The sequence below is a fragment of the Myotis myotis genome, unplaced genomic scaffold (genome assembly GCF_014108235.1).
Source record: "Myotis myotis isolate mMyoMyo1 unplaced genomic scaffold, mMyoMyo1.p scaffold_m19_p_1, whole genome shotgun sequence".
NCBI lineage: Eukaryota > Metazoa > Chordata > Mammalia > Chiroptera > Vespertilionidae > Myotis > Myotis myotis.
Genome location: NW_023416313.1, coordinates 88,185,149 through 88,206,813, shown reverse-complemented (window position 1 = coordinate 88,206,813; position 21,665 = coordinate 88,185,149). Strand labels below are relative to the sequence as shown.

The window sequence follows — 21,665 nt, the reverse complement described above, 5'->3', positions numbered from 1 at the left end:
TCTGGGTGAGGGGCTGAGGGCCGTTTTCAGGCTGGTGGGTGACTGACACTCCCAACCTCTCCTTTTTTTCTTTCTTTTTTTTTATTCTGGGATTTATTTACCTTCTATGGCTGTCACTGGAACTGAGAGCTGGCTTTAGCTCTGAGGCTCAGCTCCAGCTCTGAGACCTCGGCTGCTGAAAGCAGGTATCTGGGTTTGTTTGGCTTCTATAATTGAAACACTGTTGCAGCTCCAGCTCTGAGGCCCAGCTGGCTGAAAGCAGGTTTCTGGGTTTGTTTAGCTTCTATAATTGCAACATTGTTTCTTAGAGTGCAGCTCAGAGGCCGGCAGCGGCAGGCGGGGAACCTTGGCTTTCTCCATCACTGGAGCAAATAAGCCTCCTGTTCGCTTCAGCTGCCTGGCTGCTTGCCGCCATCTTGGTTGGCAGTTAATTTGCATATCGCCCTGATTAGCCAATGGGAAGCGTGTCGGAGGTACAATTAATTACCATGTTTGTCTATTATTAGATAGGATTAGGACACTGGTCTACTGCATAGCTGTAAAATAGTATAGTACCAGCCCCCTGTTTTGAGGTTAAAAACTTTATTGAGGTATCATTGACATACCATAAAGTCCACCTACTTAAAATATACAATATTTTTTTTTGGTATATTCACAGGAGTTGTGCAACCATCACCACAGTCAATTTTAGAACATTGTCATCACACCCCAAAAAAACTCTGAGCCATTAGTGGTGACTCTACCTTTCCCCCTAACTTCCCCAGCCCTGGGTGACCACCAATCTCTTTCCTGTATCTACAGAAATGGGCATTTGATATAAGCAGAATTATTCAATATGTGGGTTTTTGTTTTTGGGGGTTTTTTTGTGACTGGCTCTCACATTCAGCATATTTTTAAGGTCCATCCATGTTTTAATGTGTTTCTGTACTTAATTTTTTGTATTGCCCCCAAATACTCCATAATATGGATAAGTCACATTTTATTTAACCATTTATCAGTTGAACATTTGGGTTATTTCCACTTTTGGGCTATTCTGCATAGTGCCACTATAAATATTCAAGATCCCTCTGTCACTCTTCTCTCTGACATTTCAACATGGTCTTTTCATATAGTAGCATAGCACAGCTGGACTTCCATGGTGATGAAAGTCTCCCAAGAGTGAGTGTCCCAAGAGAACCCAGTAGACATTGTATGGTCTTTTTTAGCCAAATATTGAAAGTCAGCATCTTTTCCATCATTCTATTCATTTCAACATTCTACTCATTGAGGTGATCATAAAGGCCTACCTAGTTTTGAGGGGAGGGGACATGGATTCCATCTCCTGATGGGAAGCATGTCAAAATATTTGCTGATCTGTTTTAAAACCATGTAGACTCTTTCCACTTCCCACTATCCAACCCAACACATTGAATGTGACTACTGCCATCAATTCCTGAGCCTTTTCCTCAAAACTTTATTGCTATTTTTTCTTCTGTTCTCCTTTTATTAGGCTTGAATCTCTTTAAAAAAAATTATCCCTATCATTTTAATGGGATTTATGGAGATAGAAAATTAGGCCATTTTTTTTTTCTGATTCTAATGTTGACCTAATTTTTCACTGTGGAACTCCCCTGTACTTTCTCAACTGTTCTTCACAGCTCTACTAAACTCAGTACCTAATTGGTTAAGTAGTTGTCTTGGAACAATGTCATCTTATTTCTGCCTATAGGTACCATTGTTGGTTTCAAACATCTCTGAAATGCAGAACAGAGTACTAGAAGAGGTTCAAAATCTGAATTTCATAAAGGACAACAGTGCCACCTTTATTGAGAGAAAACTTAGTTTTGAAAAGAAGAAGCCTGTGCAAATTCCGGTGAGTTTGGTAACATTCATGCCAATGATGACTATCACTTCTTTTCCTTGTTTAAACCACAATTTATATTATTTTCCACATCACTTATCTCATTCTAATATCCTGTCATTTACTTATTTTATGCAGACACTTTTGTCTCTTTTTACCCTCTACACTATGAACTCTAAGTGTATAGATTTTTATGTTTTGTACATGATGTATTTATTCCAAGCAACTAAAATGGTGTCTGATATAAGATAGATATTTTATAAGTATCTGTTGAATAAATATTAGAATTTTATAGAACTAAATTGTATAGTTCAAACCTTTCACTTTTTCTAAATAAGGAATCGAGAGATGAAGTGGCCTTTTCAAAGTCACTTAGTGGCAGAGCTGGGATGGGGCTAGTTCTCTTGATCTCTGCCTAGTTTACTGGTATTATTTCCCAGAAAAAGACATACACATCTACAATTTACTTAATTAAATATGTATCAAGTGCTTAATATGCAAGGACATGTCTACAGTGTGACAAAGAGCTAAAAATGCGTTCACCGTAAGAGAGGGATTAGAACCTCTGCCTTCTTATTTTCTTTGAATTTTCTTTCTTTTCTACAACACTGCCCTCATGTGCTAGCTAGAGATTTTTTCACTGTATAACTCAGCTGGATACTTCACAATAATAGCCCAATCTATGTCTCAGCACTAAAATAATCCCAGATCCATGTATGGCTTCAACATTTTAAAAAATTCCAGAGGACAAGTGTTTATCAACCCAGTGAGGATTTTAGAACACAGCTGTCTAAACCAGAATTCCTCCTTACCTCTCCCAGCCAGAGGTGCCACGTCAAACTGACACTCACCGCTCCAGGCTTCTGTCCACATACACTACAGAGGAACTCTACCAAGCGAAGCGCAAATGCAATGCTACACAAGAACATGACATCAATCTTCTGGAAGGGGAGTTGGTGGCTGTGATGGAGCAGAAAGATCCATTGGGGAGTACGAGCAGGTGGCTTGTTGACACAGGAAGTAAGTGATTTGCTTAAGATGCACAGAACTATCACCTCTCCTCTGGTTGAGTCTTTCGGGAATCTCTGTGTGCTTCTCTAAACACGAATGTTTGGAAACTGTATACGAATGACCTTTTTACTTCTTTCTTTTTACTCCTGTCTAGTTATTAAAGGATATGTGTACTCTTCCTTCCTAAAACCCTACAATCCGGCCAAAGCGCAGAAGGTGGGCGCTGAGAACAGGTCCTGTGATGATGACTTTGATAACATCAGCCTCTTTGTGTCTTCGAGGCCAACTAGGGACAGTGTCACAAGCACCCCAGAAGGTAGCATAAGTGACAGCAGCTCCTCTCTGAGTGGCACATGTGGAAAGTTTGAAACAAACGGCACTGATGTTGACAGCTTTCAAGAGGTAGACGAGCAGGTAAGAATTACAACCTTGATGTAAAGACACGTGGCTGTTCAAATCATGAAAGATGTTCTCACTGATGGCGCTCTTTCTTATTGTAAGACTTGGTGGAAGAGCATCAGCTTTGACGTCAAGACCTGTTAGTAACTCTATTAGTGCTTACTCTCTGTGCAAGTGTTTGCAGGGAATTCCCTCTCTAAGTCTGTTCCCTCAAATGCAGGCATAAGGACATTAATTCCTATTTGGCAGAGTTGATGTGAGGATCAGGGATAATGTGGATGTGTAAAGTACCAGGCATGGAGTGGCACTCAGTAAGTAGTGGTGCTACCTTTACCCTGTTGTGATGTACATAGAGTGAAGGTGGTCTTCTTATACTCCCCCCATCAGAGGAAAACAGCTCCTACTGAACAGATTGCCACCATCAGTAGCCTCTGGAAAACTGTTCCTAATTCTTCTGAGGGCAATATCTGCATTGAGTTATCTATGAATTGGCCATTTTTAATCTTGTAAAATGACATATAACATATAATGACATTTTTTAAGAGCTACTTTTCCCTCAGTGCATCAATGCAAAGGCGATTGGGATGATTCTTTTGCAAATGGTTAGTTAACTATAATGTAGAGTTCCTTTATTCTACTTCAGAAAGTTTTAATATATTTAACTTTATATCCCCAAGTGGTGATCAACTACCCGATTACCTGGTTCTTTTTTTAAGTTGCTTTTTTTTAGTGGCTTTTTATTAATTAACTAGAGGCCCAGTGCACAAAATTCGTGCAGGGCGGGGGTGGAGGGGTGGGATATCCTTCAGCCCAACCTGCATCCTCTCCAATCTGGGACATCCCTCTCACAATCCGGGACTGCTGGCTCCTAATCACTTGTCTGCCTGCCTGCCTGCCTGATTGTCCCTAACTGCTTCTGCCTCCCAGCCTGATCACCCCCTAACTGCTCCCCTGCCAGCCTGATCGCCCCCAACTGCCCTCCCCTGCCAGCCATCTTGTGATGATGTGAGGGTGGCCATCTTGTGATGATGTGAGGGCGTTGCAGGAGGGTGTGAGGACCACCTAGGTTTTTATTAGTATAGATTTTGTTTTGTATAAAGGTAATACATGCTATTTGTGAAAAGTTTAAAAAGTAGAAAGATTATATATATATAATATATATTAATTCCTTCCCCAGTTATACTCTGATTCGGAGGCAATATTCAGATTATCTTTTCAGACTTTGTGCATATACAAACACATATTTATATGAGTGAAAACATGCATGTGTTAAATAATCTTTTTTTACTTAACAATGTACCTTAGGCAACAGCAGCTAAATATCTACCTCCTTTTTTAATAAATTGATTTTATAAAGTGATTGAAAAGTGGGAGTAAATTGCATCATCTTTGTGAACAGTGAAAATACACTGTTTATTGTAATGTGCACATTTGAGGTAACCTACAAGGCAATTTTTTGTGTGACTAGACTTTTGTTCTTGATTTTATTTTATTATCAGGAATATCAACTGAAACCTGTACTGCCTTAATTGGATGACACTTGGGATCAGCATTTCTTTCCCTATCCTTTCATACCATGGCAGCAACACTTCCCTTGCTCTCTTCCAGAATTGCAACAGCACATTGTCAAGGGAGGTTATCAGCTGTAATCTAGCCTTATTGGTGGTTGTAGTGGATCCTGGCAAGAAAGACAGATGGATGGGTGGCCTTGGCCTCTATTTGATATTCAGGGGATTCAGTGGGGCCTAAAAATCAGTCCAAAACAGGCAAGTTCTGATTGACTTACGACTTTATTGGCTGTGTGATTTTTACACCAAAGCTGTTTTTAACCTGGAAGAACTCAAAGAATAAAAGGGTTCTGTGAATGGGATTTGGGAGGTTTTATGAATTTTCTCAAATATGTTCCAAACTGCCTGCTTATGTATGTAACTATGGTAAAAGAAGTCCATATCTTTCACTGGATTTTCAAAGGGAAATTCTATTGAAAAAGGTAGAAACCATTGCTCTGAAAGCTTAACTTATATTTATCAATTCTTCCACCCAATCAAGAAAAAATTGTTGGGTAAAGAGCTTCCAGCATTTTCTACAATGGTTATAGTGGTTCAGGAGTCTTAAGGTAGGGTGAAAATTCTTGCTACCTATAATGAGAAACTTTTGTTAATGAAAGAGAATGCCTCTAGACGAGACACTAAACAGGTGTAAGTAGGAAGTATTGTCAATCTACATATTGGGGCCTCAGTATCAACTCATTCAGAATCTTACATGCACACCACAGGCAGAAAGCAGGGACTTTCTCTGAATGTTTTAGAAGCTCTCCTAATTTATGATCCAGAGACATATAATAATGGGGATGAACCAATGGATATTCACAAACTGGTAGGATTGATTTATAGTAAGGGACTTAATTTTTAACTTCTTCTTTGCTCTCTACTTTATGCTATATCAAAAAGCAAAAAAGCATTAAAAAATATGCCTTCCCATTATAATGTATTCCTCCCTTTTGCTCATCAAATAGTAACAGCATGATATATATTAATTTTCTATGATGCATAACAAATTATCACAAAATAGGTAGCTTAAAACAACATACATTTATTAGCTCACCATTTCCATGGTTAGGAATCCAGGCACAGCTTAGCTGGGGGCTCTGCTTAGCATCTCACAGAGCTGCAGCCTAGACTTTGGCTGGTCTGTGCTCTTTTTGAAACTTCAGGTTCCCTTCCACATTTGTGGTTGTTGGGTGAATTCAGTGCCAGTAGGACTGAGGCCTCTCTTTCCTTGCTGGTCATCAGCCAAGGGCCATGATGCCTCTCAGCACTGAGAGGCTGCTCTCAGAAATGTGTATGTGGTGATCTCTAAGCGGCTCACAGCATGGCTGTCTGCTTCTTCAAGGCCAGCAGGTGAGCATCTTTCTGGTTTCCAATCTCTCATCAATTCAGGCTATTCAAAATAAGCTGTGACTAACTCAAAGTCAATTCATTAGGCACTTCTGCAAAATCCCTTCCATATAACATAACCACAGGAATGCCCATCACATTCACAACTACCACAGTCTCTAAGATGCCTTGTGTGGCAAGCAGGATGCCGGACTATTGTGATGCAATCTTTGGTACTTCTCAAAAGGACTGGGTTTAAATAATAGCTAAAATCCAATTTTGGTGGGAATTTCAATGTCTGAGAATAAGTGCACTTCCCCCCCCCCCCCCACATATATTATGCTGAGGATGTAATTTTTGACTTATTAGAAGTTAGTTGTTTTTGCTGCTAATTCTAAATTCATTGTCTGGCCCTCTATCCTTACATTTTCAACTACTTATAATAATAATAATAATGCTATATATGTAGTATATTATTGTTTAGGAAATGCTTCAAAAGTCAGCAGGCTGGAGCTTAATGTATTTAAGTAGTTGTTAAAATGACGCTTTAGAAAGTTTTAATGACATGAAAAGATTTTTTACTATATTTTCAAGTGAAAAAACAGATTGAAAAAATTATGTGTACTCTAATTGTAAGTTTATTAGCACTTCAGGTGGGTAGGTAGAAAAAAAGATAAACGACGAAGAAAGGAAGGCAGGATGCAAGCAAGGAAAGCAAGGTATTAATAGCAGTTGGATGATTTCTTTTCTTTTTTGCTTACCTTTATTTAAAATTGTTTTTTATTAATAAAAATTACTTGTGTAATAATCATACATAACTAGGGGGCCAGTGCATGATTTCGGGTGCCTTGAAAGGAACTGTGGGCCACAAGGCTGCAGTGGGCACAGGGGCAGTTCTCGGCTCATTCTCCACACCCCCGCCCAACCCCTCCCACCACGGCCTCCTGGTCCCCTGTCTGCTGGCAGCTCCACTCCAGCTGCCACTCCCATGCACTGACGGCGCCAGCCCCGCTCACACCCACTGACAGCATGGAGTGATTGGGGCCAGTGCTGTCACTGGGTTCAAGCAGCGTCTCTGGTGCCAGCAGCAGGTGCGAGAGGTGGCTGCCGGCCCCGATTGTCCCTCAGGAGCAGGGGGAGGTAGAGAAGCCCTGAGAGGTGATCGGGGCCAGTAGCTGCCGCTCACACCCACTGATGGTGATGAGCGATCGGGGCCAGTGCCAGGCACTGGCAGCGGGTGCGAGCAGCAGCTCCAGTACCGGCAGAGGGTACAAGCAGGGCTGGCACCAGCAGCAGGTGGGAGCACCAGGTGGGACTGCAGTGTGAGGGAGCAAAAATTTCCATTAACCACCAGAGGCTTGCCCCTATGACAGCAACCAGCACCCCGCCTTGGTCTGGTGCCCCCACTCACCTGCTCCACCATCCTGCCATGGCCAATGCCTGCCATGTTCCGCGCTCTGCTGCCTGCTGATGATGCCTGCTATGTTCCGATCATGCCCCTGGTGGTCAGCGCACATCATAGCGACCAGTTGTTCGGATTTTTGGTTGTTCCGCCATTCAGTCTATTTGCATATTAGCCTTTTATAATATAGGATTGTTAACTAAAGTACACGAAAGCTTGTCCTGCAGGGTAAGAAAGAAAAATGAGCATATTTAAAAATGTGAAATAACTATTTTGGCTTCCTGAGCTGTATCTATATATATAAAAAGGCAGTGACCGTGATGACCAAAACAACCGGTCGACTGAACAGCAGGCTGCATGGGGTGACCAGGTCGGCAGGGCGGGCAGTGAGGGGTGACCAAATGACTGAACAGCAGGCTGTGTGGGGTGACCAGGCTGGCAGGGGAGGCAGTCAAAGGTGACCAGGCTGGAGGGGGCGGGGCAGTTGGGGGCAACCAAGCTGGCAGAAGGGGGTATTTGGGGTGACCAGGCCAGCAGAGGAGAGCAGTTGGGGGGTACCAGGCCAGCGGGAGAACATTGAGCGGTGACCAGGCTGGCAGGGTGGGAAGCTGAGGGCAACCAGGCCGGGGGGGGGGGGGGGGGGGACAGTTAGGGGCAACCAGGCCAGCAGGGGAGGCAATAAGGGGCGACCAGACCTGCGGGGGAAGCAGTTGGGGGCAATCAGGCCAGCAGGCAAAGGTGGTTAGGGATGATCAGGCCGGCAGGCATGTGAGCGGTTAGGAGCCAGCGGTCCAGGATTGTGAGATGGATGTCCCAGGGGTCCTGGATTGGAGAGGGTGCAGGCTGGGCTGAGGGTACCCCCCTCGTGCACAAATTTTGTACACCGGGCCTCTACTATACTATAATACTGTAAATACTGGTTTATAGTTGTTTTTTTTAGTTTTGGAAAGCCTTATTAAAATATATTATGATTTTTGTTGTTGCTAATTGAAGAACTGGGATAAAAGAAAAAAAAAATGAGATTCAGTGAAGACCAGTAACGTGGCTCACTAAGGAAGGAATAATTAAATGCACTAATATAGAATAAGGAAATGCTGAACTGGGAATGATCTGGTGGTTATAAACAGTGGGTAATAAATTGGGTATGAGTCCATAATACAGTAATACAGAGTATTATTATTATTATTTTTTTTAATACAGAGTATTATTAAAAAAGCAAATGCTGTGGACAACTGGATTACATTCATAGAATATTGTACATAAAATGAGCCAGGGCTTTAAAAAGAAGCCAACAACAAGATATTATTTTAAGAAATTCCAAGGGACATGGACAACAGTGTGGTGATTGCGGCAGGCAGAGGTGGAGCTGGAAGAGGGCATGGAGGGGATAAATGGTGATGGGAAAAATAAAATGAAAGAAATGCCAAGGAAAAAGATTCAGATGATTATGACGTAAATTGTAATGTGTCTAGATGAAAACATGTTAACATTGAAAGAAAGATACAGACTAGAATTATTAAACTATCTTAAATATAAGAAAGTCTTTAACTTTGAATCTATAACAGGTTGAAAACTTCTAACTTGTAGTCCAATGTTATGAACTATTGTCTCTTTAAAAGTAGACTTATTTCCATTTTGAAGATCTATCTTATGTTAAATGGGGGGCATAAACATATATAAAAACTGAAAACTGCTCATCCTATTTAATTTTGGACCATGATCATCTAAATTATTGAAAGTATATGTTATAATTTTGCACTTTAAAATTTAGTTTCATGAGAATCAATATTTAGTGTTTAAAATATAAGCTGTTACAATTTCAGACCAAACAGATCAATGTGGAAAATTTTATATACTCCCATTAAAAAAACATGTGCTAAAATGAAAGGTGAGCACAGATACAGTCGATCCTTGAACAACACATTTAAAATGTGTAGGTGCACTTATATGCCCTATGATTTTCTTAACATTTTCTTTTCTCTAGATTCCTTTTTGATAAGAATGAGGCACATAATACATATAACATACAAAATATTCGTTAATCAGCTTTATGTTAAAGGTTCCAATCAACAGAAGGCTATCAGTACAGTAGGTCCTCGGGTTACGTCGGAGATCCGTTCCTACTGCGTGAGACATAACGTGATTTTCACCGTAAGTCAGAACCCACCTACGTAAGCACCTACGTCACTCACATGGAGCACATACACAACAGTAATGAAGTGAAACAGTAAAAAAACAAATTAAAAGAAAGATAACAATTCCTGACCTTTACTTGTGGTAAAGAAATAATAAAAAACATAAAGCACATATGTACATATGTTGAAATGATGGAACTTTTTTTTTTATAAATAATTGGGAGATGGCAACGTAACCACGAAACGATGTACGTCGAGTCCAGCGTAACCGTAACTTGAGGACTGCTGTAATTAAGTTTCAGGAGGGGTGTTAAAAATTATACGTGGGTTTTCAGCTGCAGGAGGAGGGGGTCAGTGCTGTAACCCCCCCCCCCCCCCGCCCCACATTACTCAAGGGTAAACTGTATTTAGGAATAATATACTAGTAGGTGACTCGACTTGCTAAAAAAAAAAAAATCTATAGCTGCATTGGTAAAATGCATATATTATGTATAAAAATTACAAAAGGTGGCTAGCAACTGCCCATGTGGGCTGTTACAGATTATTTCTCAGGAGCTGTGCTATGGTACATCATATTCCTGAATGCTTCTGCAAGCCAAGTCCTCCACTAGCTCTGGAGGATCTATTCAGGGTCTTTACTTTCTAAACAACAACAAATACAGAGCAATACCAATGGACACAGACACTGGGGTGGTGGGGGCTTGTCCTGGGGCAGGGGAGTGGTGGTGGGGGTCAATCAGGGGAAAAGGAGACATATGTAATACTTTAAACAATACCCCCCCCCACACACACACACACACAAAACCAACAGAGCAGCAACATATTAGAGAGCCCAATCCCTTTCTGCAAGAATACACTCTGCACACCTTTTCTAGAACAAGAGTTCAGCTCCTAAAGTATTATGAGACCTGGACCAAGCACAGGAGTTAGAGGATGTGGTCCTAGCAGCACCCACTAGCTCTGTGATTGAGAGCATGTTGCTACTTCTCCAAATCACAGTTCACAGGGCTGTTGAGGATAAAGCACATTTGACATGTAAATTGTCACGAGTGCTATAAAAGGTAGTTATTATTGCTGCTATTCCACTGCTCAAGATTTTATGGTACCTCCCTTTTTGTTTCCTTCACTTTAAAAAAATGTTTTTTAAAATTTATTTCAGAGAGGAAGGGAGTGGGAGAGAGAGAAAGAAACAACAATGAGAGAGAATCATTGATCAGCTGCCTCCTGCATGCCCCCCACTGGGGATTCAGCCCGCAATCAGGGCATGTGCTCTGACCTGGAATCAAACTGTGACCTCCTGGTTCATAGGTCGATGCTCAACCACCGAGCCACACCAGCCAGGCTGTTTTCTTTACTTTTTAAATTACAAAATAATCCATGCCCAACAATCTGCCTTGTATCTCGCATGATGCAAGATGATCTTTTATATGTTCTTGTATGATATCCAAGCCTTTCAGGTTACTTTCAAGTCAAATCAACATATATTTGAATTACTACTGTCTACTCTGACGTGCTCAATGGAGAAAATGGGCTGCCTTTCCTCAAGGTGGACTCATGCTGAGTTGTTGAGATGGTACACAAATCAATGCTATCAGAATCTTACCGAAAGTTAAATAATAGTTTAAGATTCAAAAACCAACTGTAATTCTAACTACAGTCCCCTCCCCATATTGCCCAGTCTCTCCCTGCTCAACAAGTCACCTTATTTCTAATAGTTCCATTTTACATTGACCCTCAATTTTGAGCAAGTTAACCTGCTTGTCGTTCTCATATACTGTTTTCATATACCTTTGAATACGATATATCCACCCCTGTATCACCTATAAAAGATTACTTATTCCAAAAACCAGCTCACAGTGAGCTGATATATCACCTGCATGCATAGGGCGTTTTCTTTTTCTTTTTCTTTTTTTTAAATATATTTTATTGATTTTTTACAGAGAGGAAGGGAGAGAGATAGAGAGTTAGAAACATCGATGAGAGAGAAACATCGATCAGCTGCCTTCTGCACACCTCCCACTGGGGATGTGCCCACAACCCAGGTACATGCCCTTGACCGGAATCGAACCTGGGACCTTTCAGTCCGCAGGCCGACGCTCTATCCACTGAGCCAAACCGGTTTCGGCATAAGGCGTTTTCTTGTTTTGTCTTCCTCCCTTCCTCCCTTCTCTCTCCTCTCTCTCTCTCTCTCTCTCTCTCTCTCTCTCTCTCTCTCTCTCTCCACCATTTATCCCTTCTATGCTCTCTTCCACCTCCTGCCCCGCCCCCCCATGCCTTTCTTTTCTTTTCTTTTCTTTTTTTTAATTTTCCCGCCTAGCTGGGTTACAAGTTCTATGATAATATAATATCTGGTGCTTAATAGGTACTTAATACATTCTGATGAAATGAATGAATACATGTTATTAGTTGATTGTTTAATTTTATGCCAAAACAGAAAACATTTTTATTAACAGTTTTATGATTTTAGTGGAAGAGGGACTTAACATTTACTTAGTGGCTTCTTATGCAGCTACTAATTGCGAAGTATTCTTTCGAGGCTGGAGAAAATTTCTTTTGATGGAAATGTGTTTTACTAGTTTCTTCTAGGTAATTTAACTATTTTAAATATTATAAGTTTATTACATTGTCATTATATAGGTTTAGAAAATAAGGAAACAAGGGGAAGTGAAAATCACCTCTAACTCTACCAAAGAATCTAACAATATTAGGCTTATATTGTACATCTGATTTTATGTCCTTTTTGCTTACTATTTTATGATGATTTTTCCATATTATTAGTCACTTGTAATGACTACTGACTTCTTTAGTGTATGGTCTAGGATTTATTCTCTTGCTGAATCTTCAGTGTTCACTCTTCTCCCACTTTTCACCTTATAAATGGGTATTGCAATAACATTATTGTGTAAAAATCTGTCAATGTTTCTATTCTGTAGCAGAGATTCTTAGAGCTATTATTTTTTAAAACGAATATTTTAAAAAATTTTAAACAGAAGCTGCCAAATTGCCTTCAAGTAGAGTTCAGACTCCTCCCAACAGAACAATAAGAATGCCGATTTCGCTATATTCATATCTGGACTACACTTAAGCAAAATACACCCAGCGGGAATTGAGGAAATATCATTTTGGGAAAATAAGAAAACTAGCATTCCTTCTAAAAGGTTGGCAATCTTTATTAACATTTATTAACACTTTTAGATTCTGTTTCTAATTAATGTCATTTGCTTCTTTGTCTAGATTTTCTATGCAGTTCATGCCTTTGAAGCACGGAGTAATTGTGAACTCAGCCTTCAGGAATACCAAAGAGTTCATATACTTAGATTTTGTGATCTAAGTGGCAATAAAGAGTGGTGGTTAGCTGAAGCTCGAGGGCAGAAAGGATATGTGCCAGCTAACTACCTTGGAAAGATGACTTATGCTTAAGAAAATCAGACTTCTGGCTTACTTAAAAGTGAAGATATTCTGAATGTGTTCTTTACCATCATGAAAGGTTGACTCTAAGGACAAAGTTTTTTTCAACTTACTGTACTTTATTTTTCTGTATTATGTATTTCACCTCAAAAATGTTGTTTTTCACGTCTCTTTGTTGCACATCCTTACACACACATATCCTATATAATAAAAGCCTAATATGCAAATTGTCACCTCAATTGGGAATTCGACCAGGAGTTCAAATGGGAGTTCAACCAGGGGGCGTGGCTGGCTGGCTAACTGCAGGAAGGGAGGCCCCGGCGAGTGGCGGCAGGCAAGCATCCAGGGGAAGGGAGGCCCCGGCCAGCAGCCGGCAGCCTCTAGGGACCCTACCCATGCATGAATTCCATGTCCTGGGCCTCTAGTATACCATATTCATTATATGGTTTACATATACATATATGTACTACATGGTATAGATTATACACATATATATATACATCAACCAGGGAGTACACTAAATACATAAAAATAAGAATTGATAATTAACAGCAACTAGAAGTCTGATGTGGGGCCTCTCTTTAAGTTTTAAATGAAAAAAAATTGAATAACATAACATGATAATATTTACTGAATGAATACCAAATGCCAGACATTGTCCTAAATGCTTTATATGTGGTAACCTATTTGATACAACATTGTGAGGAAACTGTGGCCCAAAGAGGTGACTTTAGCCCAATTCACATTGCTAGTAAGTGGTAGGGTGGGGCCTCAAACCTAGGTCTGGTTCTGGGGTTCACACTGCACTACACTATCCTAACCCTCTAGGAGTGTAGACATTTGCTATCACAAAACACTCAGTGATGCAAATAATGGGCATTGATGAGGCCCATTTTCCTCTCAGGTCCGTATTTAAGTATTGAGGAGTTTTTCAAAATCAAGCAAGGGCTACAAGAACTTCCATACTAGCCTAGAGAAAATGACATATCTAGGTTATTTATTTTTACTGTTTTGCTTAAACACTTTTGAAAGAACAATTGTTTAAAAGCTTTCCTACATGTTTACTAATGATATTTTAATGAGAAAATATTTTTGGATCACTCAGTTATTTGGATGATGAATGGGGAATGTGTGTTCCATGTTCTGAGCCAAGATGCAAATAGTTTTGGTTGCCAATTTGTACTTAGACAAGGCAGGCACTGAGGTTAACGTCTGCTGTAACACAATGTCCTAGAACACTGAACTTTAGGATTAGCCCAGAACAGTCCCCTAAGATCTCAGGCATAGTTTGTCAAGATATTTTATTGAACTAAAGATGCTCCTATGGAACAGAAAACAACATTAAATTAAATTTGACTTAGTGGTTTCCTTTAAGAACCAAAATAAGGTGGACTTTCATTGTCCGCATAAAATGTGCTAATATGACATCAAACTTAAAGATTAAAATTACTTTAAAAGATTTGATCTGTATAATGTACAGTTATGTCTATTCCTGAGGAATACAAATAACAAAATGAAAGTGCTGCTTTTCAAAGGGTTGCTGACTTTTACTTACATATATGTACATATATGTACATCTATAGATATTAAGACATTTACATGACAGAAATTTTCACATTGTATGAAAAGTAGCCCCTTATTATCTGCATGGAATCTATACTAATAAAAGGGTAACATGCTAATTAGGACAGACGTCTTCCGGACGTCCATCCAGATGTCCATCTGGACAAAGCCACAGTAGCTGCGAGGCCTGGGGGTCATGGCAGCTGTGGGCTCAGGCAGCCATGGGCTCAGGCAGCTGTGAGGCCCAGGGCTCTGGCCTTGCAGCCGCTGTGGCCAGCAGTGGCAGCAGCAGTATTGGGGTGATGGGGGCGGTGCCTTCCCGGATTAACCTGGTTGCCTCCTGCGGAGGGAGGCCATCCCCTGAGGGCTCCTGGACTATGAGAGGAGCAGGCCAGGCTGAGAGATCACTCCCCAGTACATGACTTTTCGTGCATCGGCCTCTAGTATCTTATAAGACCCCAGTGGATGCCTAAGACCTCAGATGGTACGAAACCCTATATCAGGGGTGGGGAACCTTTTTTCTGCCAGGCACCATTTGGATATTTATAACATCACTCATAGGCCATACAAAATTATCAACTCAAAAATTAGCTTGGTATATTTGCTTAAACATTTAATTAACTCACCCCTTATGCTTTGGGGCAGGGACAGACCAAATGATTTCATGGGCCTTATGGATCCTGGAGGACAAACATTTCCCACACCTGCCCTATATATACTATGTTTTCTCCTATACATACATACATATAATCAAATTTGCTTTATAAATTAGTCACCGTAAGAGATTAAAACAATAACCAATAATAAAATAGAACAATTATAACACGATACTGTAATATTATGTGAATGTAGTCTCGCTTTCAAAATATCTTATTCTACTGTATTCACCCTTCTATTGATGTAAGATTATACAATGTAAGATTATACACTGATGAGATGAAGTGAGGCGAATGGGTGACATTATAGGTATTGTGGTATAGCATTAGGCTACTGTAAGCACTGGGATACCAACAGTCGATCTGATAACCTAGAAGACTACCGAGTGACTAATAGGTAGGTAGAATAACAACGTGAATATGCTAGACAGAGGGGTGATTCCCATCCCAGGCAGGATGGAGCTGGATGACATGAGATTTCATCACACTACTTAGAATGGAGCACGATTTATAACTTGTCAATTGTTTATTTCTGGAATTTTCTATTTAATATTTTTGGACTGTGATTGACTCTGGGCAAATGAAACTGGATAAGAGGGAATATTGTTGTTAAAATTCTTAATCTGTATATGGTTTTATAAGGTTCTACTGGTAACTCATTTTTGCATGAACTATTTTCTTGTTTTGAGTTGGGTACCAAAAGAAGACTCTCTTTTTTAAATGTACAGAAACATTTTATGTCTTTGAAATGGTTCTTTGTACCCAATAATAACATATTGGTAAATTCCAGTTTGCCTAGGCCCTAGGGCAGTGATGGGAACCTATGACACGCGTGTCAGAGGTGACACGCGAACTCATTTTTTTGGTTGATTTTTCTTTGTTAAATGGCATTTAAATATATAAAATAAATATCAAAAATATAAGTCTTTGTTTTACTATGGTTGCAAAGATCAAAAAATTTCTATATGTGACACGGCACCAGAGTTAAGTTAGGGTTTTTCAAAATGCTGACACACTGAGCTCAAAAGGTTCACCATCACTGCCCTAGGGTAAAGCAAAAGGAAATCCAAATTTGCTACTTGTGGAAACTATGAACATACTCTGAAACCAAGATAGTGGGGAAATTTTACATATATATTTACAATTTATATATATGTATGTATGTATATATATTTATATTTATATGTAAATATGATTTAAATTGTGACCTTAATACTCCTCCCTTCCCCCAGTGCAGAATTACATAACTAGAGTAGCACATTTATTTGCTTTTCTGGCTGAAGTACTGACTAGATCAGTGGTTCTCAACCTGTGGGTCGCGACCCCTTTGGGGGTCGAACGACCCTTTCACAGGGGTCGCCTAAGACCATCGGAAAACACAGATATAATTACATATTGTTTTTGTGGTGAATCACTATGCTTTGATTATGTTCAATTTGTAACAATGAAAATACATCCTGCATATCAGATATTTACATTATGATTCATAACAGTAGCAAAATTACAGTTATGAAGTAGCAACGAAAATAATTTTATGGTTGGGGGTCACCACAACATGAGGAACTGTATTAAAGGGTTGCGGCATTAGGAAGGTTGAGAACCACTGGACTAGATGTATACGAGAAGCTTTATCCATTCGTGTGGGCCTAGGACTGATGCTTCCTGTCTGACCTATGAAGGAGCCACACCGTTAAAATCATAGCTTCCATCAGCGGCTGAGCAAGAGTTGTAATGAAGCACCTACTGCATGCAGTCCCCCACTCTGGTGCTGAACGTATATTACTGTAAACTATGTTGTTGCTATTTTAAAACCACAACCTACATTTAATTTGCCATTTAGGCTTTATTTAAAAAAATATTTTTACATTATACAATAATCTCATTATTTTAGTATATTGTTTAAGATCAAGTCACTGTAATTTTAAGGCCAGACATTATTTCACTGGGCCCAAGGGAAATAAAATCCCAAGATAGTTAAGGTGTGTATAAGTTTTCAAAAGTCTTCATAAATAAAGTTGTTGGTGAGAAATGCTAATGTAATTATTTACATTTTTAAAATTAAATGTTATTGTACAGTATTCTCTGAAATAGGTATTTTTTGCCAAGAACAAAGGAAAAATTTTTGTGGCTATTTTTCTTTGTAAAACAAATAAGTGTATACATACATTTTATTTAGTATTTACTTTTAAATACATGATTTAAATTAATATGTATATATAATAAAGTTTAGAAATTATAAAAATCCCAGTAATACAAAATTACCATGGGTGCTTAAAACATGGGGGGAAAAAAATCACAAAGCCACTATTTGGACATTCCTTATATTTCAGAATATCTTGTTTTAGTATTCATTAGTATAAAACAATTCTATGAAGGTTCTGTTGTGCAGAAGAGATATAATGCACATTGTTAACTATATAAATGCAGCACTGCATAAAATACTGTAAGTGCTGGCATAGTCCATATTTTGTCTAAAATATAATTTGGACATTTACAGATGACCATTTAAGTGCCAGTCACTATCTGTGATGAATAGTTCAGATGAGTTACACAAGTTATACTAGTACTTTTCACTATTCAAGTGTGGAAATTAAAACTTTTCACTTTTCCCATAAGCTTCCTTTTGTCCACTGTAAAAATCTCTTAAATTCATGTGAATTAAGAGAGGAAATCTTTATCTTCTAAGATAGCAAAAAAAAACCCCCACTTTGTTTAAATCCTGTTTATTGTAACTATGGGGACCAGCCAGGCCTGGGAGAGGGACAAACCACCTGCCTCGCAGTCCTGGGCGCCAGCATCTGCACCTGCAGCCGGGAGAGGGACAATATGCCTGTCCCGCAGTCCTTAAGGTCCTGGTGCCAGCACCTGTGGATGTGGCCTGGGAGAAGGACAAGCCACCTGCCCCATGGTCCCAGGTGCCAGTGCCTGCAGCTGCTGCCTATGCAAGCCACCCACCCATGATCCCCTGTGGCTATAGCCAGCCCGGTGAAGCTGGCCCGGGTCCTCGGTGCCCGCAGCCAGCCAGAGGGAGGGAATCCTATGTCTCAGGTGCAGGGCAAGGCAGAGGTGGTTAGGGGCAATCAGGCCAGCAGGGGAGCAGTTAGGGGCGATCAGGCCTGTAGGGGAGCAGTTAGGGGCAATCAGGCAGGGAGGCAGGCGAGTGGTTAGGAGCCAGCGGTCCCGGATTGCAAGAGGCAGTTGGGCATCACCTGAGGGGTCCCAGATTGAAGAGGGTACAGGCCGGGCTGAGGGATCCCCCTCCCCCGCACAAATTTCATGCACCAGGCCTCTAGTCTACATTAATAAAAGACAAACATGCAAATTGACCATACCTTTGCTACACCTTAAGCCACGCCCACCAGCCAACCAGAGCGACTATATGCAAATTAACCCAACAAAGATGGCGGCCGGCAGCCATGGAGCTGGAGCAAGCAGGAGGCTTGGTTACCCCAGTGATGGAGAAAGCTAAGCTTCCCGCTTGCCGAAGCAGGCTCTGAGCTCCACTCAAAGCAACAAAGTTTCAATTATAGGAGGTAAATAAACCCCAGATACCTGCTTTCAGCTGGCCGTGGCCACGGAGCTGGAGCAAGCAGGAGGCTTCCCTCCTGCCTGCTCTGGCCGGCTCATAGCTCCTCTCAAGGCTACAAAGTTTCAATTATAGAAGGTAAATAAATCCCAGAATAAAAAAGAAAAAAAAAAGAAAAAAAGGAGAGGCTGGGAGCTTCCATAGCCGGGGGACTTGGCCAGCCTGAAAATGGCTCTCAGCCCCTCACCGAGACTGGCCAGGCACCGCAGTGGGGCCCCCCCCAACCTAAAGGGGGTGTGGCCAGCCTGAAAACAGCCATCAGCCCCTCACCCAGGTTGGCCAAACCTCCATGGGGTGAGGGTCCCCACTGGGGGCGGGGGGGCTTGACCAGCCTGCAAACAGCCATCAGCCCCTCACCCAGGTTGGCCAGGCACCCCAGTGGGGACCCCCACCCTAAAGGGGGTGTGACCAGCCTGCAAACACCCATCAGCCCCTCACCCAGGCTAGCCAGGCACCCCAGTGGGACCCCCACCCTGATCCAGGACACCCTTCAGGGCAAACCAGCCGGCCCCCATACGTGCACCAGGTATCCTATATAGTAAAAGGGTAATATGCAAACTGACCCTAACAGCAGAAGGACTGGGAATGACTGGTCACTATGACACACACTGACCACCAGGGGGCAGATGTTCAATGCAGGAGCTGCCCCCTGGTGGTCAGTGCACTCCCACATGGGGGAGCTCTGCTCAGCCACAAGCCAGGCTGATGGCTACCAGCACAGCGGTGGTGGTGGGAGCCTCTCCCGCCTCCTCAGCAGCACTAAGGATGTCCGACTGCAGCTTAGGCCTGTTCCCCGCTGGCAAGTGGACATCCCCCAAGGGCTGCCGGGCTGCCAGAGGGATGTCTGACTGCCAGCTTGGGCCCAATCCCCCAGGGAGCAGTCCTGAGCCAGCAGGTGGACATCCTCCAAGGGGTCCCAGACTGCAAGAGGGCATAGGCAGAGCTGAGGGATCCCCTCCCCCCCCCGAGTGCACAAATTTTTGTGCACCGGGCCTCTAGTAAGTTATAATATCAGTTACTAACAGTACTAGTACATCTTTGTTAAGTCAGAATTACCTAACCTTTGAACATTAGATGCCTTCAATTTTATCTCACTAATAATTATCTATTTTTACAGAGGAGAAAACAGAGTTTCACACAGCTAAGATGCCGGGGTCCAGCCCCAGCGGGTCCAGGGGTCCCCAAAGGTGTGGACGGAGTCGGCGAAGAAGGAATGACATGGAGACAGCGTTCAGTTGATCAGCAGGCTAGCCAGGATCTCCAGCCAAGTTCTGGTCTGGATCTCCAGAGAGGTTCTGCTTAGGATCTCCTGCCAGGGTCTGTCCAGGTTCTCCAGCCAGGTTCATTAGCCATGTTCCCTTGCTAGGTTCTCCAGCCAGGTTCTGTCCAGGTTCTCCAGCCAGGTTCAGTCACCAGGTTCTAGTCAGGTTCTCTTGCCAATTTCTGTAGTCAGGTTCAGTCCAGGATCTTTTGCCATGTTCTCTCGCTAGGTTCTGTCTCTAGGTTCTGAGGCCAGTTTCTGTCCAGGAACTTTTGCCATGTTCTCTCCAGCGAAGTTCTTCTGTCTCTAGAGAACGTTCTGTGTAGGTTCTGTGCCTAGGTTCCATCTCTCTTGGTTCCGTATTCTAAGTTCTGTGTTCTAAGTTCTGTGTTCTAAGTTCTGTGTTCTAAGTTCTGTGTTCTAAGTTCTGTCTCTTGCTGTCTTATTACATCTGTATTTATACCAGTTGATTCAATCCTATCAATCTCTATTACAAAGGTTAGGGCGTTTCTTATCTCCATTCCAGGGAGTAAAGATTATGTAGCTTAAGCATGATTGTTCGTAGTTAAAGTGATTAATTACCCACCTGGCACTAGTTAAGAGGTTTTATTCCCTCCCTAACTTCAAGGGAAAATCCCTACCTGGGGAAACAACCTTTCTCAGAGACCTTGGTTAAAACACATAGTGCCAAGAAGGTGAGCAAACATATTAAGAACAGTATGCCATATATGCCAGGTCCCTTGAAACAGCAAGGATGGACCGGCTCCCGGCACTAATACATGGAGGGACAGGGATTCAAAACCTGGTCTCGAGACTTTTAACTAGTATTCTTTCAATGTTTTCCTTTCCTATTTTAAGTCACTAAAATATATGATTAAATATTCTTCAATAAGCACAATACACAAAACAGAAAAGTGATACTGAACAGATTTCTACTAAAATGGGATTTGAACTTACAATACTAAAAGCTTATTTGCTGGCTCACCTAATCATTTGTATATTCATTCACTGAGCCAATAAATACTTATTGAGAACTGTAGTGGGAATACCATGGTGAGCAAGACAAACAAGATCCCTGCCCTCATAAAACTTAAATAGTAAGAAAAACAAAATAAATGATAAATACTATTAATATAAAGCTGGCCATTTCATCACATCCTCAGTTAAAAAGCCTTGCTAACTTAGTGACATGGAAAAATCAAGGTCTAAGAGCTACTTGGAGACAACTCTTATACCAAATATACATGTATAAAAATAGCAAAATGAATTTTACAGTACTAGATGTATGCATACTTATACATATGTGCAGATCCAAAATATACATTTCTATGCACATAGAGCTATGCTACACAAAAAATGACTTCTTAAACAAGTCTTATAAAGTCCTCTCTGAAGTACTGTAGAAATTAAGGTAATTGCTTCTCAAGTCTATCCAGCACACATGGGATAAAATTTTCCATTTCAAGTGCCAATGTGCAATCTGTGTGCATGACTGCTTTAATGTTCCGTATGCAACAGGGTTACATCA

The 21,665-nt window shown here is 41.2% G+C and overlaps 1 protein-coding gene across 1 annotated transcript in view; it reads left to right on the top strand.

The window, feature by feature from the left end:
* The window catches only part of ARHGEF38 (Rho guanine nucleotide exchange factor 38), a 148,792-nt gene extending 135,489 nt beyond the window's left edge, over positions 1–13,303 (top strand). The window contains exons 11-14 of the mRNA XM_036311425.1: positions 1,709–1,852; positions 2,662–2,860; positions 3,006–3,265; positions 12,898–13,303. Of these exons, the coding sequence (XP_036167318.1) occupies positions 1,709–1,852; positions 2,662–2,860; positions 3,006–3,265; positions 12,898–13,083 (789 nt within the window). The 3' untranslated portion in view covers positions 13,084–13,303. The remainder of the gene's footprint in view (positions 1–1,708; positions 1,853–2,661; positions 2,861–3,005; positions 3,266–12,897) is intronic.
* Positions 13,304–21,665: the final 8,362 nt, after the last annotated feature.